At 41.8% G+C, this 27,823-nt stretch overlaps 1 protein-coding gene across 7 annotated transcripts in view; it reads left to right on the top strand.

Annotated features, from left to right (window-relative positions):
• SORBS2 (sorbin and SH3 domain containing 2) overlaps nucleotides 1-27,823 on the top strand; it is a 515,532-nt gene that overhangs the window by 218,361 nt on the left and 269,348 nt on the right. For all 7 annotated transcript variants that reach the window (XM_033943759.1, XM_033943750.1, XM_033943740.1 and 4 more), the window contains one exon: nucleotides 13,828-13,877. In XM_033943759.1, the coding sequence (XP_033799650.1) occupies nucleotides 13,868-13,877 (10 nt within the window). In that variant the 5' untranslated portion in view covers nucleotides 13,828-13,867. The remainder of the gene's footprint in view (nucleotides 1-13,827; nucleotides 13,878-27,823) is intronic.

The following is a 27,823-nucleotide window of genomic DNA, read 5'->3' as shown; positions in this document are numbered from 1 at the left end:
GTCAAGGTTTGTGAAGTCAGTGGGATGGAGAGTTGTTAGATTGGCTTTTATGTACAGTAAATGCATTTTTGAGAAAGGAAGTAATGCCAGCTTCTTAAAGAGCACTGAGCTTTCCCAGATCTTAATGACATTTTCTTTAGATCTGGAAACACCCAAGAATTTTCAATTATTTCAAACCTCTATTTCCTTGGTGAATTATTAATGAGCGGGGACTGGCATAGTATGTAAGCAACCATTAACCAGCAACCTGTTGAACATAGAATCATGAATAATGTCCCCTATCTTGGCAGCATTATGTCCAGTCATGGTAATAATATTGAGAAGGACGTCAATTATAGGCTTTGCAAGGCTGCATCAGTATTTCAGCAGAGGCAGCAAATATGGGTAACAACAATGGAACAAACCCCCCCCCCCCCCAAAAGTGCAGGTACAGCATATATGTGTGTGTATATAAGTGTGTAAATGCCAATATTCCAGCTAAGAAAAATAGTGTCTAAATGTGATGGTGTGTAGTTTGAAAGTGGACGTGGGAAGAGGATGAATGGAGCATGGAATGGAGCACAGTTCATTCATTCATAAAGTGCCATTGACTCGTGTTTGCGTTCTAGCGACTTGATAAATTACACATCTAAAAAGAGATTGGTTTTGTGCTAAGTCCGGTAAGACCCTCCAGTGTCATCCCTATGGTTGTTTTCAATATGTCCAGCCATCTGACGGCAGGTCGCCCTCTTTGCCTCTTTCCTTCGATCTTATCTATTTTTATTTTATTATTTATATTCCGCATATCCTATGTGGATTACAAATTATTCAGGTACTCAAGCATTTTTCCTTATCTGTCCTGGAGGGCTCACACTCTATCTAATGTACCAGGGGCACTGGGGGATTAAGTGACATGCACAGGGTCACAAGGAGCAGTGCTGGGGCTGTAGCTTTAACCACTGCACACACTTCCCAAACATAATGTCCTTCATCTAGGCACTAGCATTTACATTAGCTCTCTGGCAGGCATAAATGCTTATGCCTAAATTTTACATATGAATATAACTAATTAGTATTTTTTTAAAGGTAAGTTGACACCTGTTTTCAGTTATAGAATAGGATCCATATAGGCACCCCTTTATGGCATTGCCCTTCACATGTAATAAGATTGTTTGGGGCTTTTTTTGTTTGCTTTATTGGTGCATACTGCATCAGTTGCAATTATATTTAACATTGACAGATTTGGTGACGCAGATTATTTCAAGGCTTGCCTATTGGAATCCCATTTCCCCATTTCTTTAGGTCTGCCTTCATTTTTGATTTGGAAATTACTACTGGTTTATCACATTGGTTAGAACTGTAGGCTGTTCAAAAGCAAGAGATCTTATGCTGCCGTTATTGAAATGTCTTCTCTGGTTCCCAGAGGTTTAAGTGACTGGACATGTGTTGAGGTCTGTATAGAGACTCCCTAGGGACCTACAGATACTCCTCACTTAACAACCAAGTTCCATTCATACAATTAGGTCATTAAGCAAATTGATTGTTAAATGAGGAGTGTCTGAATAGCACTCCTACCCTCCAAACTTAAAGCCAGTGTACTGCAAACTGTGTTCCACGGCATACTACTGTGCCTCCTGAGATTTCAGGTGTGCCGCGGTATACTGGGGAGGAGGAGAGGCGCAGGCGCCAATTGACTGCCTACAGGACGTGCCTCTCATGGCAAGAGGCACATCCTGTAATCAATCAGCGAACGCCAGCGCCTCTCCTTCTCTCTGGCCCTCTTCCCTGCTGGCACCCCCCCCCCCTCCACTGGTGTCTCAGGGTCTGTCTGGAGGGCCTTCCCGTATGCACAGATGTCGATGTGATGACATCACACATGTGTGTGATGTCATCACAGTGACATCCACACACTTCCGGGTGCCTCGAGCTGCTGCCACTGCCTTTAGTATGCCGTGACTTGCAAAAGTTTGGAGGACACTTCCTTAAGTCCCTGACCTTTCCACAGCTTACCTTACAGCCCTGGTGGTATAGCAGTTAAGCGGGGCAGGAGCAATCTTCTTACACTCCTGCTCCGTGAAAGCCATGATTAAAAATGGCTGTCATAAGTTCCCACGACAGTCTCGCAAGACTAGGGTTACCAGATTTCCCTGAACCCTTCCTCCTTTTGAGGACATGTCTGGGGGTCCAGATGGCTTTTCAAAACCCAGCACTTTATCCGGGTTTTGAAAAGCTTCTAAAATTGCTGTCAGGCAGAACAGCATCCGCACATATGCAGATGCCATGCGATGACATCATGTGCACATGTGCACGTGATGTCATCACATCACATCCGTGCATGCCGTTCTGCTCAATGAGATCAGGCAGCGGGGGTAGGGATGGGAGGAATGGAGCAGGTCTAGGGTGTCCGGATTTTCCAAACAGAAAATCTGGTAACCCAATGCAAGACCACAGGAGCTTGTGAGCCTGCTGCAGTAACCTGCAGAAGCCATTTTTAATTGTGGCTTTCATGGGGCAGGAGCATAGAAAGTTCACTCCTGCCCTTTTTGATCTGGTCAGAGACCTGGTCATAAGTCTGGACTGTCATTAAATAGGTAATAATAATTGATTTTTGTATACAGCTATACCAAAAAAGGTTCAAGTGAGGAGTATCTGTATTGTGATATTTTTGTTTATCTAAAAGGGAACTTTCCTGGTTTGGCAAAGTTTGCAGGGGGAACCAATTTACAGAGGAGCTCTGTTATGGAGGAGCAGTCAAGAGAACACAAAGCTGCAAAGAAGAGTTTTTTCTGTAAGCCTTTAGTTACAAAGTCCTTTTAGATGATCATTTACTATGATCCCTTTTCCAAAGGACATGTAGTTATTGGAATCCTATGTTCTGTTTCTTTATTCTTTCCCTTCTCACTTCTGTATAGGAAAAGGTGTTGAGCTGATTCCCTGTTCCAGCTCTTATTTTGTGAAAATGCTGAAGCTGTGTTGCCTCTATTAGATGTGTATCCCTCCTACTCTTTCCAGGTTTAGTTACTTCAGTAGCCTGAGACCCACTTCCTCTTAGTCAAATAGACATTAGATGAGAAGGATAGGATCAAGCAATGGACTACTACTACTGTTATTTATCATTTCTATAGCGCTACTAGACATAAATAACACTATACATTAAACATTCAAGAGACAGTCCCTGCTTGGTAGACTTGCAATCTAATCAAGCAGATAAACAGGACAAGTAGAGGTTAGGGAGTTTCTTAGAGAGGGAATGATGCAAACAGGCATGAGATCTTCACAAGCGAGTGGGAGTTATTAGTAAAATGCATTCTCAAAAAAAGTGGGGTTTTAGCCTAGATTTGAATACTACCAGAAATGGAACTTGACATACAGACTCAGGTAGTCTGTTCCAAGCATAAGGTGTAGCAAGAGAGAATAAGGGTACAGATAGGAGAGACTTACCTGATAAGTGGAGTTCCTGAGGAAAAGTATAGGGAGAGACAAGAGAGAGATTGCAGAGCTGCAGAGTGAATGCACTTCTAAGTCAATAAGAGGAGTTAGAGCAAAAGCAGGGCTAGTCCCATCGCAATGAGTATGTATCCTGACACAGTTTCCCTCTAAAGCAGGGGTGTCCAACCTGCGGCCCCGTGAAGTATTTTGTGCGGCCCCAGTTGAGGGTGATGCAGTGTTTTCCTCTGCTGCCCCCAAGTGTTTACCATCTTGCCGGCTCCCTCTTCTATCTTGCTGCAGCGTTTGTGCGGCCCCAGAAAAAAAATTTTTGCCCAATGCGGCCCAGGGAAGCCAAAAGATTGGTCACCCCTGCTCTAAAGTAATGGTTGTCAACCCAGTCCTAGGGACACACCAAGACAATCAAGTTTTTAGGATACCCATAATGGATATGTATGAAATATATTTGAATATAATGAAGGTACTGCATGCAAATTTATGTCATGCATGTTCATTACAGAATATCTAAAAACCTGACTGGCTGGGTGTATCCCCAGGATTGGGTTGAGAATGCCTGCTCTAAAGTGAGTAAAGGAGTAGCCTAATACTAAGGGCCTATTTTACGAAGCCGCGCTAGCAGCTGTGCTGCGGTAACGGCCCCGAAGCCCATAGAGATTTAAAGGGCTTCGGGGCCGTTGCTGCGCGACAGTCGCTAGCGCGGCTTCGTAAAACAGGGGATAAGTGTAGTACCCTAAGAGCTAGAGAGGAACTGAGTTAATTCCCACTGCAGCTGCTTTTGACTCTGGGTAAAGTCTTGTAATCCTCCATTACTCCAGGTACAAAATAAGTATGTGTATATAATTGATGAGGGACCAGAACTTCAGTAATGAAGATAAGTTTTGTTTTTTTTTCTAAATTTAAATACAGCTAAAAAAGATAGACTGAGAAATTTGACTAATGTTTACAACACATTGACCCTATGAAGGCAGCAAGTGATTCACAGACTGTGTTCCTGTGTGATAAAAGTTGCTACTGAGTTGTTTAGATAAACTGAGACAGTGTTGGGATTGATAAAATGTAATTATAATATGTAAACTGCTTTGATTGTAACCACAAAGAGTAGTATATCAAATCTCACCCCCTTCCTTTCCTCTACACCTGACCATGCCAGGTAGGGTAACCCACCCTCGGTTCTATAAGCTATGAAAGTTCTCTAAGTCAAAATGCCAACACTCCTATAACCTGGAAGTCTCTTACGTGCATGAGTAGACAGCAGAACCCAAGGGCCTCTACACAATCAAAGGCCCTGTGGCCAAATAGTGAGGAGTCTGAGCAACCCTGAAAGTTATATGGCCTGGTCCTTGTCTTGGTTTGTCTGACACTGAAAGTAAAGTATCTGGACTGGAGGCAAGTGCTCTTGAGGAATAGGGGTCATTGAATTAAGGGACCTGCAGTCACATTCAGTTATGCAGACATACCCCTACCCTTCCTCTAGTATACTTAAATCATATACAGAGAAATGCACTTGTGTCGCACTTTTATATATGCTTGTTTTATTATTATCAGAGTCAGAATAAATGAAACAGTGTTTTGTCCAGAGAAAGAATGCCCAGTTCCTTAAAAGGTTGCCATTGGCTAACACATTTTATGTAGATAAGTTTAAACTCCGAGCCCCTTTCCCATCTGTTAGAAATCATTTTGACGTGCTTGCCTGCAAGGCTTCCCTGCTCAGTGACTGCTGGGATTTGGAGCAGTGCTGAGTCTCCCAGCTCTCTTTTTAATTCATGGTAGCATTGCTGGTAGTGTTCCAACACTACAAAGAACACTTCAAGTGCTGTCTCCTCTAGCAGCAAGCAAGCACGCTAGGAATCTGATGCTTTCAGGAATAATTTGTGGCTTTTATGTGGGCCTAAAGTTACAAGCAAGGACACTTTATCAAAACCAAACAAAGTAGATTGGATTTAACTTTGGTTTTAAATAGTCTATAGAGAAATTGCTCAGGGCAGCACTGCTTGTAGCTTTGGTATTAAAGGTTTATTGTGAAGTTTTATGGGTGGCCCAAGAACACTAGCACAGTTTCAGAGCTGTCGTTAATTTTAACATAAGTTATAGAATTTATCAAATTATTCTGCAATAATAGCTTTTAAAAAAATGTCTTCTCATCTAAATGATTTGGTATTCTGCTCATTGCACATACAAGAAGATGGTACATTTGGAACAGGGTAGAAAGTACATCTCTTGAGAAAATATAAAATGGTCAGTGATATTCTTCATAAAGTATAAGGGGGACAGACTTAAATATCTCAATTTTGAAGAAGGTCATGAGTGAGGAGATACAATAGAGATGTCGAAATACCTCCATGATATAAATTCACAAGAGCTGGGTTTTCAATTGAAAGGAAACTGGGGCATATGATGAAAGGGGAAGGAGATAAACTCAGAAGTAATCTAAGGAAATATATTTTTATGGAAAGGACCGGATGTGTGGAACAGCCTCTCATGGAAGTGATAGAGATAAGAACAGTATCTGAATTCAAGAAAGCATAGGGCCATTTGGGACAATAACAGAGGATCTCTGAGGGAGAGGAAGGGTGAACTTAGAGCTTAGTAGCAGATATGGATGTGAAGTTCAGATAGATTATATATCACTTGATATTCAAAGCAATTTAAATGGAGAGGAGAGGCTCCTACCCACTTAAATGGCTTGTGGCTGCCAAACCACTGATATTTGGTGGCATGAATATTGACTCTAATCGGCCATTGCCAAAGGAGGAAATTCTACTCGTATAAACAGAGCTTAGGTTAGGTGCCACTAGGCTAGGTATCTTTTTCTTTAAAGTTTACTGCTGAACCTATCACCTCTTAACTTCATCATATGCCCTATCCTTCCAGAATTTTCCTCATTTGAAAAAGACTCACCTCCTGTACATTAATGCCATAGAGATATTTAAACATCTCTATCATATCCCCTCTCTCCCATCTTATTTCCAGAGTATACATATTGAGGTCTCTAAGTCTGTCCCCATATGCTTTAAGACAAAGACCACTAACCAATTTTGTAATGACCCTCTGAACCATTCTATTTATATCTTTTTTGAAGGTGCGGTCTCCAGAACTGCACATAGTTATAGGGCCTCACTGAGACTTATACAATTGCACTTTCCAGTGCAATAAGGATGATATGCTGAACCAAGGGTCTTTCATCCACTCCTGCAAGTCTGCTGCAGGAGATACTGATCACTGCTTTTAGTACCTTCTCCTTCTCCCTGCTCTCTGCTGCCTCTTGTCAGTTATTTCTTCTGAAAGCGAGCCTGCAGGAACAACTTTGATATGTTCCATTTTCTTTTTTGTTTTCTGCAAGGGTTGGGTTTTGGGTTTTTTTGCGTTTCTTTCATGAGACTTTGTGTTCCAGTACAGCTTTGGTGACTGCCTAGCCTGTGTGAGAGGACCAGACTTTGGTCTGCAGCTGACAGGTGGATACTGTGGGGATCTGTTCAGCCAGCCTACTTGAACTGTGGAGCTAGGGGTTTTCCCCTGCTGTTTGCTCACTCCTTGACTTGATCTGTAGTGTTAGCACAGGCTGTATGGACACCAATTGTCTCTTCAGAGCGCACATAGTATTGGCTACATTTTCCTTCCCTCCTCCTCACGACAATTTGATCCTGATCCTGGGGGTTGAAGCTCAGTCTGACGGTGGCCCGACTGGCAGCTGAAGATTCAGAAGAGGCAGCTTTCTTGGTGGCAGAGGTCCTCTCCAGTTTTCAGCTACCCTTAGAGATGCTGAGGCAGGCTGTAGTACTTTTTTCCAGCATCTGGTCTGTGAGTACGGCTATCATAGTTCACAGGGTAGATCTTGTGGGGGTGGGTCTGAATTTGTTGTTTGTGAAGGTTTTATTTGATGTAGCCTTGTTCCCTCACCCCAAAAATTCTAAAATTGCTAGTTTTGGGCATTTTCTGTTGGAGTTACTATCATTTTTTCAGCGGGAATCCTGGTAGTAGCCATCTTAGATTTTTCCCGATTTGAATTCTAAGTTCTCAAACTTTCTTAAAAAGCCTCATTTTCAATTCTAACCACCAGGATGGAGTCCTCAAGTTCCAATCTCATGAATTTTTGTGAAGTTTTACTCTGGTTGGGCAGTCCATTGGAGAGATCAATCTACCTGCTTTTAAATATCAGCAACAGTGGGAAATCAACTGCTTTTACACCTCAGCAGCAGCGGAACTATCCGCAACTACCAAGAGCCCACAGACCCGATCCAGCCAAGAGTGTGAGCTCCACCTCCCCCTGCAGTCCACTAGGAAGATCAACTGTTTTTTACACCTAAGCAGCAACAGGATCAGCCACCACTACCGAGAGCCCTTTGCCCTGATCCAGCCAAACAAGTAAGCTCTTCCCCCAGCATTCCGTTGGAAAAATCAATATGCTTGCTTTTAAATATTATCAGAAGTAGGAGATCAACTGCTTTTACACCTAAGCAGCAACGAGACTAGCCACAACCACCGAGAGCACACAGACCCGATCCTACCAAGAGTGTGAACTCTTCCCCCCATGCAATCCGATAAGAAGATCGACTGTCGGCTCCGGGCGGCTTTCCCGCAGAGGAGAGAATCCTGCATTCACCGTGGGCCTCATCTGGGGCAGCCTCCTTGGAGCGGCTGGGGCACGGGCAGTGTGTCTGGGAGGGAATGCATGGATGGGAGAACATCGCAGGGGAGGAGACATAGGCATCCTGGGACTGTCTGCCAAGTCTCTTCCCTGAAGAAGCCCTTTCTGGAAACGTCAATCGCTCCTCCTAAACTTACTTGCTCCACTTCATCACTGACGCTGAAACCGTGGATTGAAGACAAAGTTTTATTTTATTTTTCTTTCCAGATTATGATTTATCTTTAATCTTATCTTCTTATCTATTGTTTTGCCTTTTGTCTTTGTTTTGTTCTATTTCTATCATTTAAATTTCTCCAGAATTCTACTGTTCAACGGCTCCCCCTTCTGCTTCTATTCCTTTCTCTCCTCTCTTCTACCTTCCAAAGTATTTAGATCAATGCTGTCTTGTTAAAATGTTTATTTTATTTTTATTTTTCCTCTAACTCTACTTTTCACTTCTCTATTACCCTCCAGGTACTTTAGTTAGATTGTGAGCCTTCGGGACAGTAAGGGAATTTTTCAAGTACCTTTCTTATTTCTAATCTTAATGTATATTTTTTGTAAACCGCTTAGAACCTAACGGATGTAGCGGTATATAAGAAATAAATTACATTACATTACATTACACAAGAAGAGCACACTTGTGCCGTGTGTACCGCCGTGCAAGATGGGGAGGCAGGGACTTTGGGTTCTGCATCTGACCATCTCATTAAGGCTGCCAAGAGGTTGTTGGGGCAGTTGGAGGACAATTTTAGCCTTTTAGAGTCCCAGAATGCAGCATAAGCACCTAGTAAGGGTATTTATGGCCCCAAATGGAAAAGAAAGTGCTCTAACTGTCCTTTTGAAGGGAGTTCTCGGTGCTCTATGCCCTTTATGCCTAACTTTGTAAACTTTCTCTGGCAAGCCTATGTCAGCAGTGCTAGTGAGCCTTCTGGGTCATCTGGAGTGTGTTTGGCCATGCAGCCCTCCCGTGGTCCCACATCTGTTCTACTAAGAAGGTCTGTGTCTCCCCTTGGACTCTAACAGTTGGTCAGATGGGGTCATTGAGGATGATGATCTGGACGCTTTGCCTTTTTCCCATTGAAACCTCAGTTAAGGATGATGTGGTTCTGAGTGAAATAGGCCAGGGAGTAAGTGTTGCTATGGACCAGGGCAAGAACCTATGTCCTTACGGACCTAATTATTGAGTCTCTGAAGGAGCTCAAAATTGATCTTCCTTAGCCTACTACTCAATGTTCTCTGCTCAGCGGGTTACGCTCTCAGCCTACAGCCTTTCCGTGGCATCCGGATATGAAAGTTCTGATTTCTGAGCACTAGGAGAACCCTGAAGGCTCCCTTAAAGTGTCTAAAGCTATGTCCAAGTGAGGGGGGGGGCTTAGTGCTTAAGGATCAACAGGATCACAGACTGGATATTTTGCTCAAAAGGCAGTTTAAGGCCTTGTTTCTGGCTGTGAGGCATGCTGTGGAAGCCTCCTTTTTGGGTCGAGCATGCCATTCTAAATTGTATGACCCAGGAGGTGCGCTTTCTGATCCTCCTTCCCAGCTGTTGCTGGTGGGAGTGGATTATGTGGCTGATGCTTTCTATTATCTTCTGAGAGTAATAGGTAAGGTTTCGGCTTCTTCTGTGTCTGCTCACAGAATTTTATGGATCAGATATTGGCCTGGTAATTCCACATCCAAGGCCACTCTCAGCAGGCTTCTGTTCAGGGGCAATATGCTGTTTGGCAGGGGTTGGATGACCTCATAGCTATCATCTAGGACCACTGTCTGAAGTCTCTTCCAGAAAGCAGGCTTAGGACTTCTAAAGGACAGGCCTGTGGGTCCTTTCAAGGCTCACACCATTCGCGTCTTTTCTCCTCTGAGTCCTCTTCCCAGAGATCCTTTCAGAGCCTATGACAGAGGTTCACTGGGACTAGAAAGTCTCAGAGTGCTACCTCATGTCTGGGAGGGCAGTCCAAGAAATCCCAATGATGCCATGTCTCCAGCTTCTCTGGGCAAGATTTGAGATAGGCTGAGGGACTTCCTGTAGCCAGGGGAAGCTATCATATCTGACCAGTGGGTACTAGAGGTTATCAGGGACAGCTACAAGTTGGAGTTTGCCTGTCCCCTCTCTGCCTGGTTCGTGAATTCCATTGCCCATGTCCAGATGACCCTAAGTAGATTGCTCAATATCCAAGTGGTCGAAAGGGTGCCAGATTCAGACTTGGGCTGAGCAGATACTCCATATACTTTGTCGTGCTCAAGAATGGCTCTGAGGTTTGGAGACTGATCCTAGACCTCAAGTATTTCAATGCAGCCCTCAAATTGCCTCATTTTTGTATGGAGATGCACTGGTCATTAAGAACATAAGAAGTTGCCTCTGCTGAGTCAGACCAGAGGTCCATCCTGCCCAGCGGTCCGCTCCCGCGGCGGCCCATCAGGCCTAATTGCCTGAACAGTGTCCCTGACTAATTTTGTAACTGCCTCTAATCCTATCCCTATTACCTACCTCTACTCGTATCTGTACCCCTCAATCCCTTTGTCCTCCAGGTACCTGTCCAGACCCTCTATGAAGCCATTTATTGCCTCTGTACAGCCAGGGTAGTTTCTGACAGCTTTGGACCTGATGGAGACGTATCTACACAAACCCATCTTTATAGATCACAGGTGCTTCCTGCGATTTCATCTACTGGAACAGCATTTTCAGTTCACGGCTCTATCTTTCGGGCTTGCCGCAGTGCCACAGACCTTCACTGACAGCCAGTTTCTAACCCAGTTCACCACTTTGGGTCCTAACTTCAGCCCTTCAAGTTTGTTCAAGAGCCTATGAACAAACTTGAAGGGCTGAAGTTAGGACCCAAACTGGCTGTCGGACAGACACCAGAGGGTGGTGGTTAATGGAAGTTGCTTGGAGGAAGGAAAGGTGAGTAGTGGAGTCCCTCAGAGTTCGGTGCTGGGGACGATCTTGTTCAATATGTTTGTGAGTGACATTGCTGAAGGGTTAGAAAGAAAAGTGTGCCTTTTTGCAGATGATACCAAGATTTGTAACAGTAGACACCGAAGAGGGAGTGGAAAATATGAAAAATGATCTGTAAAAGTTAGAGGACTGGTCTAATGCCTGGCAACTAAAATTCAATGCAAAGAAATGCAGAGTAATGCATTTGGGGATTAATAATCGGAAGGAACTGTATATGCTGGGAGGTGATAGGCTGATATGCATGGATGGGGAGAGGGTGTCTGAAGATGGGGGGTGATAGTGTCCGAAGATCTAAAGGCAAAAAAACAGTGTGACAAGGCAGTGGCTGCTGCCAGAAGGATGCTGGGCTGTATAAAGAGAGGAGTAGCCAGTAGAAGGAAGAAGGTGTTGATGCCCCTGTACAGGTCATTGGTGAGGCCCCACTTGGAGTATTGTGTTCAGTTTTGGAAACCGTATCTGGTGAAGGATGTAAGAACTTGAAGTGGTCCAGAGGAGGGCAACGAAAATGACAGGAGGTTTGCGCCAGAAGACATATGAGGAGAGACTGGAAGCCCTGAATATGTATACCCTAGAAGAAAGGAGGGACAGGGGAGATATGATTCTGATGTTCAAATACTTGAAAGGTATTAACGTAGAACAAAATCTTTTCCAGAGAAAGGAAAATTGTAAAACCAGAGGACATAATTTGAGGTTTGAGCTATGTTAGGAAATTCTACTTTACGGAGAGGGTGGTGGATGCCTGGAATGTGCTCCCAAGAGAGGTGGTGGAGAGGAAAACGGTGACAGAGTTCAAAGAAGCATGGGATGAACACAGAGGATCTAGAATCAGAAAATAATAGTAAATATTGAAGAACTAAGGGCAGTACTGGGCAGACTTGCACGGTATGTGTCTACATATGGCCTTTTGGTTGAGGATTGTCCTGGGAGGGCTTTAGTGGCTGGGAGGGTGTGGATGGGCTGGAGGGAATTTTGACGGAGACTTCAGCAGTTGGAGCCCAAGCACAGTACTGGGTAGAGCTTTGGATTCTTGCCCAGAAATAGCTAAGAAGAAAAAAAAACATTAAAAAATGTTTTTTTTAAATTGAATCAGGTTGGGCAGAATGGATGGACTATTCGGATCTTTATCTGATGTCATCTACTATGTTACTATGACTGTCTTCCAAAGCTATCATTTCAAGATGGATTAGGTCAGTTATTTCATCCTCTACATTGTCTATGGAAAGCAGCCGCTTTTCGCTCTTTGAGCTCATTCGACTAGAGGAGTTACCTCTTCTTGGCCTGAATCTAGAACAATTCCGCCAGATGAGATTTGTCAAGTGACAACTTGGTCATCTCTTCATACTTTCACTAAGTTTTATAGGGTGGATTTGGAATCCCTGTTTTACAGGCAGGCTTATCTCTTCCGCCTGGGGATTTGGGGACTGCTTAGGTACGTGCCTTGGTTCAGCATACCATTCCTATTGAATTGGAAAAAGAGATTAGGCTCTTAACTTGATAATATCTTTTTCAGTAGATAGGAATGGTATGCTGAACCCCCTGCCTATCGTTGTCAATAAGCCTGCCTGGACTATTGGCTGCCTGAAGGCTGCATCTCTGAACTTTCTGCCAGCTGTCATTGCTCTGAAGAAATTGTATATTGTATGTATATAGTTCCATAGGGGTTTTCCCCTGAGTTCCACAGTTCCTTATGGCTAAGGGTTAATTTTATTCCCCTCCTCTCGTTAGCATGTCTGTGAGCATTGAGTTATTTTGTTTAAGCAGATGAAGGTCCTGTGTGTGTGGGGGGGGAGCTCTTCTCGTTGTCTTTCTCCTGTTCTCTTGTGTAGGGCTGTCCTGGCTTTAAAACTAACTGACTGGGGGCAGCAGAGAGCAGGAAGAAGGAGGAGATGCTGCAACTGACTCGCAGGAGTGGATGGAAGACCCTTGGTTCAGCATATCATCCCTATCTACTGGAAAAGATATTATTAAGGTAAGAACTTAATCTCTTGACCTGAAAAAAAATCCAACCACATCACTCCATATTTCAAAAAACTGCATGGCTACCAGTAGAGGCTAGAATAATTTTCAAATTTGGTTGCCTGTGCTTCAAAACACTATTCGGTACTGCACCCACCTACCTTCTGAAACACTTTGTTCTCCAAAACAAACTCTGCCTCTCGCCCAGAACACTATTGTTCGCCTTTCCGAATCCCATAGGATGTCAGTTCAAAAGATTCCTCAACCAGACACTTTCCTTCCAAGCAGGAAGGTGTAGCAATACTTTGACTTACTCCTTAACTCATCGTCATACCAATCATTCAGAAGATCACTGAAAACCCATTTATTTGATAAATTCATTTAAACTACTTCAAACGATTTCCTCTACGTATATTTGCATGCTTCTACCTCCTGTTATATATAATTACATTACATGCTTTTTTTGTTTACTCCTACTTCATGCTCTTGCTGTAACTTTGCTGCATTCCTTCCTGCAGCCTCTCTTGTTGTAAACTGTCTTGAACTGAAAAGTATAACAGGATATAAATAAAGCTATTATTATTATTATTATAAAGATAGGACTGGCTTTTATATGGCACTACACTGGCTGAGCCAATTACTTACCTGGAATGCTCCCCCCCCCCCCCCCAAATAATTAGTTTTCAGTTCAGTGCTAACTGGTTATTTTCAGCAGCACTAACCAGTTAAGTGCTGCTGAAAATTAGTGGTTAGTCCTGAACAGGCAATTTAACCAGCCAGGAGCCATTTCTGGCTCATTAAATGGCTTTGAATATCGACCCATACTGTTTTGACATAAGTTAATGAATTCTTTTCTTTTCCGCAGGGAAACTGAAAACATTTAAACGTCACCATCCAGCATCAGAATGAACACAGGTATGCTACTCAACTACTGTACGGCTAGGTTTTAAATAATTTAGCACAGTAATTTAGTAAACAAACTGTGTGGAAACAAATTATCCAAACCATGCTGGAATTGTAACAGCGGTCAAGTTTGTGAATTGTTTTTGTTTTCAGAGCAGAATGTGCATGTGTATGTACAGTACTAAGCTCTTGACAATTGACCCTTGACAGTAGAGGTTTTCCATTTTTCGTAGCCCCCTAACTATTTGGTTGACATATACTGAGAAAATTTTAAACATAGGGCTCATTTATTTACCGATCAAATGAAAACATTTTTTCATAGATATGAAATGGAAGACAACTATATTATAACTCAGGCCTTAGTGAGAATGGAAATTTAATTTTCATCTATTTATAGGAAACACCTTCTGCACCACATTTCAAGTGTGCCCCCTCTGGATTTATCGGGAAGGCTAATAGAAACATAGAAACTCGATGGCAGATAAAGGCCAAATGGCCCATCTAGTCTGCCCTTCCACAGTAACCATTATTTCTTTCTCTCTCTCTGAGAAATCCCACGTGCCTATCCCATGCCTTCTTGAATTTGATGGAGCCCTGTGAGAAAGGAAATTGAGGTTTAAGGGAAGCTTAGGGGATAGGCAATGATAGAGCTTGAGAAAGGAGTCGGAAATAGGAAGATTTCAGGGTTTGTAAGGGTTAAGTTTGGTTAAGGCAGGGGGCTTGCTGCTGGGGCTGGCAAGGAGTTTGGATGAGAGGGGGAGGAGAAGATTGGTGGAGGGTAAAGAGTCGGAGAGTTGGAGGAATTGAGAATTCTGGTGGGCTGTGGAATTGTTCAGTGTTGGGAGGTGGGGTGAGGCCAGGTGGAGGGATAGGGCTGGGGGTTGCAAATTTGTGTTCCCCTCTAACACCCTCCACGGGATGAAGTGGGCATTTTGAAGGTGATTGGGATAGGGTGTCAGGGATGTGGGCATTTTGGTGGTAGGTGTGGTCATATGAGGGTTGAGGGGGGGGGTGCAGCATGGTGAGATGGGCCTTGAGCAAGATCGACAATTTGTATAAAATGAAATTCAATAGTATGAAGTTTGGGTGTGTTGATTAAAGGCTTGAGGATGACACTGCACTGAGCCAGGGTGAGATCTTTGCATCAATGCAGGGCTCGTTTTAATTAAGATTAAGATTAATTAACTCACTCTTATGGTTTGGGTAAGTTATCAGGGTTGGATGGAGGATAGGTTGACACCAACTAGCCATCAGATAAGAATGAGATAGTTGTATTTAAGGGTTTGAAGATTTGAATATGTTAAATAAACAAGCTGAGACCAATTTCTACCAAATGCAACTGAATTAGTGTTGTTAATTAATTAATTAATGCCAGTGAGGTTGTATGAGTATGGTATGAATGCCAAGGTTATTAATTTAGGCTGGGCTTTTCATTTTACTTGTTCATTTTCAGTTTTCATTGAGCAAAAAAAAAAGCAAAGCATCGACAGGTTGGTCCACCTATCCAGAAGAGAGAAATTCAGAGATAAGCTGTCAGAAAATCATTGGGACAGTATACACATTACTATAGAATTATTCACTATAATAATATACAGGCTTGGATATACAGTAAATCACATTTTTGTTTGGGTGAACATAAGATACTCAACAACATCTCAGCTCACACATGCACATACAAATAAGCCACACATACACACCCACATGAAATAATTTTATTACATTGAAGGAACTAAGGCCAGTACTGGGCAGACTTGCACAGTGTCCTGTATATGACCATTCAATTGAAGATGGGCTAGGGAGGGCTTCGGTGACTGGGATGGTATAGATGGACAGGAGTGAGCTTTGACTGAGACTCCAGTAGATAGAACCTAAGCACACTACCGAGCAGAACTCTGGGTTTCTGGCCCAAAAATATTTAAGAAAAAGGACCATTTAAATTAAATGATTAATTTACTAGTCTTTAAGTCCGTTACATTAACTGGTGCTAGAATAGATGTGTCTGTCTGTCTTTATCTCTCTCTCCTTGGCCGCTGTCTGTGTCCTTCTGTCTTCCCCCTCCCCCCGAGCAAAGCTGTCTGCCCCCAGCACACACCTCTCCCCAAAGCAGCCCCCTTTCCCTCTCCCTCTCCCTAACAGTCTTTCCATGGCCCTCTTCTGTCTTCCCCCCAGAGCAAAGCTGTTTGCCCTAAGCACACTCCTCCCCCCAAAGCAGCCCCCTTTCCCTCTCCCTGTCTCCCATGGCCCCTCCTGTCTTCCTCCCAGAGCAAAGCTGTCTATTCCCAACACACCTCCCACCCAAAGCAGCCCCCTTTCCCTCTCCCTATCTCTCCATGGCCCCTTCTGTCTCCCCCAAGCACACCCTTCCCCCAAAGCAGCCCCCCTCCCTCTCCCTGTCTTTCCACGGCCCCTTCTGTCTTCCCCCCTGAGCAAAACTGTCTGTCCCCAGCACACCTCCCCCCAAAGCAGCCCCCTTTCCCTCTCCCTATCTCTCCATGGCCCCTTCTGTCTCCCCCCAGCACACTTCTCCCCCAAAGTAGCCCCCTTTCCCTCTCCCTGTCTCTTCATGGCCCCTTGTCTTCCCCCCAGAGCAAAACTGTCTGTCCCCAGCACACCTCCCCCCCAAAGCAGCCCCCTTTCCTTCTCCCTATCTCTCCATGGCCTCTTCTGTCTCCCCTCAGTACACCCTTCCCCCCAAAGCAGCCCCCTTTCCCTCTGGCCCCCTGTATTGATCCCCCTGCTTACCCTCCCTCCATCCCGGCGTCTTCTGGCCTGCTCCTCTTCAAAGCAGGCTGCGATCGTGGTGGCCGGCCCCATCGAACCTCGAAGGCTGCTCCCCAACCCAGAAGTACACTCCCCCCTGACGCGATCCCTTGCGTCAGAGGGAATGTGCCACTGAGGCCGGAAAGCGGCCTGCGAGGCCCACCAAAGCCAGCCACTATCGCAGGCTGCCCCGAAGAGGAGGATCAGCGGCAACGGCAGCAGCGATGAGCGAGGGCGGGAGGTGTGTTCAAGCTTGCTTCGGGTTGGTGAGGTGAGGGCGGGAGGTGTGTTCAAGCTTGCTTCGGGTTGGTGAGGTGGGGCGGGAGGTGTGTTCGAGCTTGCTTCGGGTTGGTGAGTGAGGGCGGGAGGAGGGGAGTGGCCAGAGTGATCCCTGGCCGGGTTCTAAAATGGAACACAGCCACGGATAACACACCACAGCGGCAGGGATCACGCTTTTTTAAAAGTGCATGCGCCGCTAAAGTTTAATTATATAGGATAGAGCATGCATGGTTGGGCAGACTGGATAGACCATTCGGGTTTTTATCTGCCATTATTTACTATGTTACTATGGAACATAAGGATAGTGTCGGGCAGATTTCTATAGCTGATGTCCCAGAAATGCCAAAGACCATGATCAAGTATTTCACATCACATTCATTGTTGGTTTAAACATGAATTGATAATGAATGTGACTGTTGGGCAGACTAGATGGACCATTTAGGTCTTTTTCTGCCATCATCTATTACGCCACTGTGTTACATGGATAAGTTTGTAAAATGGGGCAGCTACACATGAAAGCAACAAAATCACTTCTTCCATGTATAAATGCTGATAATTCCACACGGAAGCTTCTGAGTTTGTTTCTATATGTTGTGACCAAACAGGTTCCGCACCTTTAAAAACCACAAGAAGAATCGTGCTGGGGTTAGGAAAATACACTGAAAGCCCAGGTTACATTCCCTTACTAATTTGGCTACCTATTCTGAGAGAGACATTTATGAGGATGAACTCTGTCAGGGTGTACTGAGTGATAGTGGCATGGAAACCATGCCCAGTGAGAATGCTGTTGTCTGCAAACCTGTAGTCAGAAAACAGAAGCAAGGCAATGTATTTAAGAAACCCAGCAATGTGCAGTGTGACCACAGGGGGAGCATAAGAGAGCTGAATCTCAGGACAGGACAGGTTTGGGTGGGTTTCATACACTGAAAAGCTGGGAACTTTCATTCCTGATCAGAAGAAGGCAGGGAAGGCAGAAGACGCACACTTCCCAGAGAAAGAAACAAACATCTGACAAGGTAATAACCAGGAAATGGTGGAAGCTGAAGAAACTCCTCAATGCTCAGAGATAGAAACTTTAAACCTGGAGGAGCCCATGGAGTTTTCTGAAAAGCTTGTTGCAGAGGGTGAGGCCATGGAAGTAAGTTAGAGAGTGGTAAACCTTCAGAAAAGAAACAAAAACCCTACTCTTCAAAAAATACATAAAACCTATATAACACAACCAGATCCGTCCCAAGCTTCACCTACAATACTATCTACTCCTTAGCACATCAAAAATGTTCAAACTACTCCTTATGTCTTTCCTAATATCAAGACAATTCATATGTAATCCACCTGATGTATCTCGTAATATCATGACAATTCTTATGTAATCCGCCTTGAACCTCAAGGTAATGGCGGAATAGAAATCACTAATGTAATGTAATGTAATTTACTGTTTTGAGCCTGAACAAGGAACTCTTTTTGACAGCTTTAAAATGAACACTTTCTTCTTTTTGTGCCTGAAAGATGTGGATTGTTGGTAGAAGGTTTTTTCTTTGTGCCCTCACTGGAACTAGTGAGTTTGAACTGTGCAAAGTGAGGAACATTTACTTCAATGTTTGCTACACTTAGTGGGGTATGGGCACTATATTGTGCTGGAAAAAAAGAATTGTATAGCTAAAGTACTGAGCAAAATCAGTGGAGACCCTTAATAAGTGTTCAAAGTCCAAAAATCCTTAGATTGTCATAAATAACATAGAATACTATCAAATTATGAATAGTGCATAATTTTTCTATACAACAGAGGAAAAATACCTCAAACAACCCTTGGGATCCAATCAATAGAAGGACTCCAATTTAGGTTTAAGGTATCATCATAGGTAAAAACCTCTGTTATAATTTTTTAATTAATTTAATCTGTTTTCAATATATTTGTTTTTAAATACTTTATATTCATCAATGATTTTTATATCAAATATCAATTTCTCTCAAATTTAAATAAAGAGCAGAGAACCATCAGCAATCTGGTACTATAATTAAACTGTATATAAGCATTTATCTTTTAAACCCATTTTCGGGCTTCTTCAGGGGAAGTGCTAAAACTTGATTTTATGCCAGTAACAATGGAAAGTTTCCTCAGAAATCTTTAAAAGTGAAAGAAAGAAAAAGAGAAAGCATTATATCTATAGCTTACTTGATAAATCTTGACTCTTATTTCAATAAATTAAATCTTGACAACGAACAGAGTCAAAAAGCACAACTTGCCTGTTGATGGGTTGCCGTTGCCAAGCTCTCATTACACAAACAATGGCATCTGAACTTAAACAGAACGCCGAGAAGAATTGGCCAATCAAAACTCAACATTCTGCTGACATCAGAAAAATTGAAACAAACTTGATATCTTTATGTGTTTGAACAATAGCTGTTGACAATGAAATAACTCACCAAAAAAGAAATGCTGTGTACAAAGTAAGAACCCGTAAATATTTGAAACAAAAGTGCAATAAGCACTAAAGTGAAACTTTAAAAAACTGCATGTTCCGTTCTAAATAAACGAACAAACATTAGATGTTAAAAAAAAATGTGTGCCACTCTATCTGATTGTTAAGGCCCTGGGGTTCTAATGAATTAAGTTTAGATATCCATTGTTGTTCTCGTCGTAAAAGCAACTTGTCATGATCTCCTGCTCTGCCTAATTTAGTGATGGTATCAATGACCCAACATTTCAAATGGTGGAACTGATGTTGTGATGTCAAGCAATGAGCCACCAAGGGTGCTTCAGTCCTCTTCCATTTTAAATTGGACCTGTGTTCATTTAATCTAATTCTTAAACTTCTAATAGTTTTGCCAACATAGATTTTTCCACAAGGGCACAGGATGAGGTAAACAATATATGTACTTTTGCAGTTGCTGAAAAAAATCAATTGTATATTGTCTGCTATCATTGGGATTTGTAAAATTATCAGACTGTATCATGATGGCACAATTTGAACAACAGCCGCATTTGTAATGTCCCTTTAGAACTGATTTAGAAGGTGAAAAAGGTTTCAAAGTGGAGGGACTCAATAACTCCTTGAGAGTTTTGCCTCGGGAATATACACTTCTTAAAGTGGTAGACTTGAAGATGTCATGAGTTTGCATAATTCTCCAATGTTTCTTCACTGCACATGACATTCGAGAACTTGCATTATTATACTGGGATACAAACATAACAATATTATCATCATGATGTTTTTCAGATCGAAGTTTTAACAGCAACTCTCGATTGTTGTATTTTGCTCTTTTGTAAGCTCTGTTTAGATTTTTAACGTTGTATCCTCTAATGCTAAATTTTGTCTCTTAAGGTTTTAGATTGATGTTTAAAATCTTGATCATTGCTGCAAATAAGAACATAAGAACATAAGAAGTTGCAACCTCTGGGTGAAAAAGTACTTCCTAGCGTTTGTTTTAAACCTATCCCCTTTCAATTTCTCCGAGTGCCCCCTTGTACTTGTGGTTCCCCATAATTTGAAAAATCTGTCCCTGTCTACTTTTTCTATGCCCTTCAGGATCTTAAAGGTTTCTATCATGTCTCCTCTAAGTCTCCGCTTCTCCAGGGAGAACAGCCCCAGCTTTTTTAGTCTGTCAGTATATGAGAGGTTTTCCATACCCTTTATCAGCTTAGTTGCTCTTCTCTGGACTCCCTCAAGTACTGCCATGTCCTTCTTGAGGTACGGCGACCAGTACTGGACACAGTACTCCAGATGTGGGCGCACCATAGCGCGATACAGTGACAGGATGACTTCCTTCGTCCTGGTCGTGATGCACTTCTTAATGATACCTAGCATTTTGTTTGCTTTCCTTGAGGCTGTGGCGCACTGTGCCGACGCCTTCAATGTCGTGTCTACCATCACTCCCAGGTCTCTTTCAAGGTTACTTACCCCTAGCAGTGATCCCCCCATTTTGTAAGCGCCTATATCTTAGAAACTGTGAATATGGCAGACTCGTCTTACAACCTATTGGGTTTAAAAGATCACATGTTTATATACAGTTCTATTATAGTGCCAGATTGCTGATGGTTGCCTGCTCTTTATTTAAATTTGAGAGAAATTGAAAACAGACTAAATTAATTAAAAAATTATAACAGAGGTTTTGTCCTATGATGATACCCTAACCCTAAATTGAAGTCCTTCTATTGATTGGATCCCAAGGGTTGTTTGAGGTCTTTTTCCTCTGTTTTGTAGAAGGATTATGCATTATTCATAATTTGATAGTGTTCTAAGTTATGCATGGCTAAAGTATTGAATATTTTTCTTTTGATATTTTGTTTTGGATCGATAAGGAGCTGAGGATTATTCTGTGGGAGGAGTCTGCTAATACCTCTTGGGAAGGGATTTTGGAAGCTATATGCAGCCACAGAAAAGCAGACTCAGTAATCTTCTCAGCCTAGCTCTTAAGAGCTAGAGGCTTCTGCTATTTTAAAACAGAGCCAGTTGAATGGACAATATGAGACAAGTTCAGTGAACTGAATTGATAAAAACTGTTATCCACTGGAGTCTGGAAACAAGGGCATGTTGAGTGTGCCTTTTTGCCTACAGAAAATTGATTTTCAATTAGTTGTATTTTTGTGCTTATTTTTGTCTTGGAGGTCTCTTGCATCTGTTCTTTTCCTTACTGCAATGCCACTAATGCCTATTTGTTTGGTGGAATAAAACACAGACTTATATGAACTATAAGAATTTCACTGGAGAATAATCCTTTTGACTGGGTTTGACATTAGTTCCCTGACAAAGATTACCTGTAGGAATTCCCCCCCCCCTTTTGGGAAGTGTGCTGATCTGTTGTTTGCCACGAGGCAGGGTTCCCGCCACGCAGTCCATGGTCCCCTGCAGTGACAAAGTATATTTCTAAAATGTCTGTTCCTGCTGCATGGGCCAGCAAAGATACATGCACTCCTGCAGGTATGTTAGAAATGCTGTACCATGGCAAATCCTTTTCTAAAATATTACTAAATAGGCACTTTTTTCCCTTCACATATAGGAGCCTCTTTGTGAAATAATTCTCCTTGTGCAGATTGTTCAGTTTACAATTGAGGTGCAGTGAATAAATGACTGTTACTTGTAATACTTGCCTTGCACAGCATCACTCTTCATATCAGATCCCTTTTACAATACATACATAGAAGCTATGAAAAATGGTCCCTTGCTGGCACAGAATCTTGTTTTTCTCCTGGTGCAAATCTCTTAACAGGCAGATTCTCCAGCCTGGCGTTCAAAGGCTTGCCTATGAGAATGAGCCTGATGTATGATTTGTAACAAAGCCATTATGCAGTTTGTCAAATGAAGAGAATCCATTAAGGTAACAGATTCATCATTTCAAGTCTCATTGCATTTCATTATCCATTTAACTCTGCAAGAGCAAGAGACAAAATGATGAGGTCTAAATACATTACAATAACTGGAAAGCAAAGAGTCAGTACACCAGCTACAAATTTCAGATAGCAAAATTATATCTGTGAATTATTTTAGCTACTTTATTTAAAAAAAAAAAAAATATATATATATATATATATATATGCCAAACAGTGAAAATTTAAGGGGGTGCTAACATGTTGGGTTGTATAATAAAATAATATGATTATTACACTAACAGGCTGCTTTAAAATAAAACATGGAAGTCATAGTTGATACATCCAGCAGGACGTATATAGTTCTAGTGATATTTTAGAAAAGGTTCTGAATAGAGGAACTTTGCATCTTACACATGTAAGTTATGCATACAAGTTAGAGGGTCACATATGTATGCCTAAACATTTGCAAAGTATTCCAGACACCGTGTATACTTGCCACATTAACAATAAAAGATGCAAACCTTATTTTCATTTTGGAGGGGGAAATAAGCAATGGGTGATTAAGGAGGAGAATTCCCTTAATCTCTCTTATAAGGGGCTGGTAGCTGTAAATGCCACTGTTTATATCAGTGATGAATCCCTTAAACTGGTTGTAAGTAATCAAAAATCTGGTTTATAGCCACAACACAGACTCCAACCAATTGAACCAGACCTATAAATTTCTAGCTAATCTTGTGAATAGATCCAATACCATCCATTCATTCAGGCTTTATACATCAATGAGCAGTCAGAAGTGGCACTCCAACGTGTGCAAACACAAAAAGGTTATGAGTTTTAATGCCTCTATGCTTCCTCATTGGCTCCTAATATCTTATTAGTAAATATCTTCAATTTATATTTTTAATATTTTTAATTTAGATAACTTATCTTTAATATCCAAGTTCAGCGAAAGGTTTGACTTGTGCTGAGTGATTAAATAGCACACACTTCTTCTCACTGGAACCCCCCCACACACACACACACACAAAAAAAAAAAAAAAAAAGCAGGGCAGGACACCAGGGGATGCAATGTCCTCTTGTACTGAGGATTGTCTCCAGGGGGTTTCTGCCCAAGAGGAAGGGTTAGGACAGCCGTTATAGTGGGAGATTTGATCATTAGGCATGTAGATAGCTGGGTGGCTGGTTACTTGCCTGCCTGGTGTGAAGGTGGTGGACCTCACATGTCACTTAGATAAGATTTTAGACAGTGCTGGGGAGGAACCTGCTATCTTGGTACATGTGGGTACCAATGACATGGGGAAATGCAATAGGGAGGTTCTGGAAACCAAATTTAGGCTCTAAGGTAGGAAGTTAAAATCCAGAACCTCCAGGGTAGCATTTTCAGAAGAGCTCCCTGTTTCACATGCAGGTCCCAAAAGACAAGCAGAGCTCCAGAGTTTTAATGCATGGATGAGGTGATGTGCAGGGTGGAGGGATTTTGATTTGTTAGGAATTGGGCAACATACTGGGGAAGGGGGAGCATATTCCGTAAAGATGGGCTTTACCTTAACCAGGGTGGAACCAAGCTGTTGGCATCAACATTTAAAAAGCTTTTAAGCGAGAAACTAGGGGAAGGCCAACAGTCGCTCATAGTTTGGGACAAGGTATCTTTTAAAAGATATGATCATAAAAGGGAAGACAGCACATCCTGATATTGAGATTGCAATACAAGCCGCAGTGGACCAGGTTTCCTTAAATTCAGAGCAGGCTGATTTTAAAGATTGCAAATTATCCATGCCAACTGCTGAGCAAATTGTAAAGAGATGTTACAAACATTATTTGAAATGTCTGAATGCAAATACCACAAGCCTAAAAAACAAGATGGGAAAGTTAGAATATATTGCACTAAATGATAAGATAGATAAAAACATAGAAACATGATGGCAGATAAAAGCCAAATGGCCCATCTAGTCTGCCCATCCACAGTAATCGTTATCATATAATAGGCATCTTTGAAACCTGGTGGAAGGAAGTTAACCAATGGGACTCTCATATCGGGGTACAAGTTATATCGTAGAGATAGGGTGGATTGAATCGGTGGAGGCATAGCGTTATATGTTAAGGAAGGCCTTGAATCGAACGGACTGAAAATTCTACTGGAGCAGAAACACACTTTGGAACCCCTATAGGTAGAAATTCCATGTGTAAGGGGGAAAAGGATAGTGATAGGAGTGTACTACCATCCTCCTGACCAGGATGAATAGACAGATGCTGAAATGTGGTCAGTAATTAGGGAGGCTAACAAACTGGGTAACACAGTAATAATGGGTAATTTCAACTACCCCGATATTGACTGGGTAAATGTACTATCAGGGCATGCTAGGGAGATAAAATTCCTTGATGAAATTAAGGGCTGCTTTATGGAGCAGCTGGTTCAGGAACCAACAAGAGGTGAAGCAATTCTAGGTTGCGTTAGGGCCTTAACGTGCAATAAAATTCCATGCGTGCTAGTTTCTACCTCCTCCTCTTGAGCAGGTGGTAGTTTTTTGGGTAGCGCGCGCTATAGCGCACACTAATCCGGTGCGTGTGCTAAAAACGCTAGCGCACCTTTGTAAAAGGAGCCCTTAGTTCTTAGTGGAGCACATGAATTGGTAAGGGAGGTAATGCTGATGGGGCTGCTTGATAACAGTGATCATAACTTAAGCAGATTTGATATAATACCTGGAATAAGTTTACACAGGAAATACAATACAACAGCACTTAACTTTAAAAAAGGAGACTATTATAACATGAGTGAAAAGCCGCTGCAAAACCGCCTGTTTACGGTTTTCAATACCTGGCTTCACAGAAACTCAATATGCTGTTATAATTAATATATATTTATTTTATTAACAATCAATAACAGGTTACAAGAACAAATCTTTACAGCATATGGAGCTGACAGATAGTATGCCTCAAGCGCTTGAGTATACCTGGATGTCTGTCCTGAATACATCATCAGAAAAGCTATCTTTATACAATTCTAGGTGACCGGCACCACATTGGTCTCATATGATTAGTTTTTATTTGTTATTTTTCTCACATCACTACACTCATTAGTTCACTAATTGGTTTACAATATTTGTGTCATACTATACATGTGTTCTGTTTACCAGGAAATCTACCTTTTTCCCGGCATATGCCGTTTTAATTATCATGTCAGCAATTTCAAGCCATCAACCAGTAAAAGCCTGCCCATCACAAGATATACTTGCAAAATAATATATTTTTATATTCTTGATCAGGATGTGTCTTAATCCTTTTATGATATCATAGCAGATGTGGCGCCTGTTGTCATGTGGAAAAGTAAGTTTCGCTTGACTTGCTTATCTTAGCATAAGTTTCGCTTCACTTGCTGCTCTCAGCAGGTTATTTCTCCAGTAAACATCAATTGTGCAAACAGCTGACCATTACAATCAGAATCTGTTTTAACAATTTTTAGGCCTTTAGTAAAATGGTCCACTATTTCAGGGGTCAGAGGTAATTCTTCACCTTTAGCTTTACCTAAAGGGCTTGGAATCTTCACCTGTATCAATACAAGGACTTAAATCTCCCCCTTCTCTCATTAGGAGAATGGTAAAAAAGAAACTTAAAGGTGCAACTGCAAAGGTCAAAAATATACATCAGGCATGGATGTTATTTAAAAATTCCATCTTGGAAGCCCAGACTAGATATATTCCATGTATTAAAAAAGAAGGAAGGAAGACCAAACGGCAGCCAACATGGTTAATAAGTGAGGTGAAGGAAGCTATTAGAGCTAAAAGAGAATCCTTCAGAAAGTGGAAGAAGGATATGACTGAAAATAATTGTAAACAACACAAGGAATGTCAAGTCAAATAGAAGGAGCTAATAAGGAAGTCGAAGAGAGATCTTGAAAAGAAGATTGCGCTGGAAGCAAAAACACACAGTAAAAACATTTTTAGATATATTAAAAGCAAGAAGTTGGGAAGAGAATCAGTTGGACCGCAAGATGACTGAGAAATAAAATGGGCTTTCAGAGGATTTGCACATTGAACTGTTATGGTGCTATTTGCACGAGGATGGCCCTGAGGAAGTAGCGTCTAGGCTATGAAACACTCGTAGGCTGGCTTGTGACAGATAATTTTGTATGCTACCTTTTTGTGAGCAGATTAGAAATGCATTGTTCCTCTTGTTTTGGATTTAAACATAAGTATATTTTGCAGAGGGTGCCTGCTTTAGCAACAAAAGTTTTTTCTGCCTATGATGGATGGATGGTGGAGAGGGTTACCCCAACCTATATAACAGGCTTTTTCTTTCATTGTGCTATGAAAGCAGCACTGCCCTGGTAGCTTGTGTACTTGGTATTTCTAAATATTTCTGGTGGGAGTTTTTGTTTTGTTTGGATGTTGTTTACACACATAAATTGCAAATAGGGCATCTAAGGTCCTTTATTATAAGAGCTACAGAATATAGCTTCTTGATTAACCTTGTGCCAATTCAGTCCCTCAAGGGTGGGGGTACATACACTGACTGTTTCTGTCCTGCCTGCTGATCTCAAAGAACAAGTTAATAGTCTCAGACTGCCCTGGCCACACATTTAAAACCTGTCACACCCTTTTTATCCTTAAAGGATGAGAGAGTGGGAAGTTGGGAGGAGAGGAGAAAAGGAGAACAATGGTGAGGAGGAGGGGATGAAAGGGTAAATATAAAAAATGTAAATACTTCAGGTAGCAAGCTTCTGCTTTCAAAAGAGTAATGCCATATGCCAGTTATTTACATCTAGATTTTTAGAAACAATTTTAAAATAAATGTGCTTGCAATGTATAATTTTAAAAGTTCATCAGTCACATAATCCAGTATTTAAATTGCAAATAACTGTTTTCTATTTTTGTACCCTGTTTTTTTCATTATTGTATCCTCAGTCGCTCTTTTGTTTACTTCAAGATTATCTTTCTAAATTCTCTCTTCACTTTTCCAGACTATCTACCTCTCCTTCTTTCTCCATCTTTCTGTCAGTCTTGACATATTTTTTCTGCGTCTTCCATTTCACTTGTCTCTCTACCTCGCTTCCCTATCTCAGTTTTTCTCCTCTCCAAAAGGACAAAACCAGGAATGGATCAACCTCTCTGGGTTGAGCTTAGTGGAACGGGGGTTATTCTCACATTCCGAAAATCAATTAAAACCGTTCTATTTGGCAAATTCCTTGCTTAATCAGATCACCTCTCTCAGATATTTTTTTTTCCTTCCCCTTATAACCCCACTGTATTATGTAACATCTTTCTTCTCTCATGTATTCTTTCCCCATGCTTCCCCAATTCATGATGTAACTTCCTTCTTCTTGGATTTTGTAATTCGCTGATTGTCCAGCCTTCTTTCTATGTGAACCGCCTAGAAGTCAGTTTGACTATGGCAGTATAGAAAAATAAAGTTATTATTATTATATAAATTTGATATGTTCTGTACAATTTTTATAAGAAATAAAGTGAGCTTCCAACCCTCCAGTTTAGAAAATTGGTCACTTCTTTCATTCTCATGATTCATGCTATGTTTCTGGGGTAGTTGCAATACATCAGTGATAGTTTCAGAATACCTTATTTGCTATCCTGTTTATTGCATTTTCAAATTATTAAAG

This window comes from Geotrypetes seraphini, chromosome 1 (genome assembly GCF_902459505.1).
Source record: "Geotrypetes seraphini chromosome 1, aGeoSer1.1, whole genome shotgun sequence".
Classification (NCBI taxonomy): Eukaryota; Metazoa; Chordata; class Amphibia; order Gymnophiona; family Dermophiidae; genus Geotrypetes; species Geotrypetes seraphini.
Note: the sequence above shows the minus strand (reverse complement) of the source record. Positions and strands in the feature narration are given on the sequence as shown.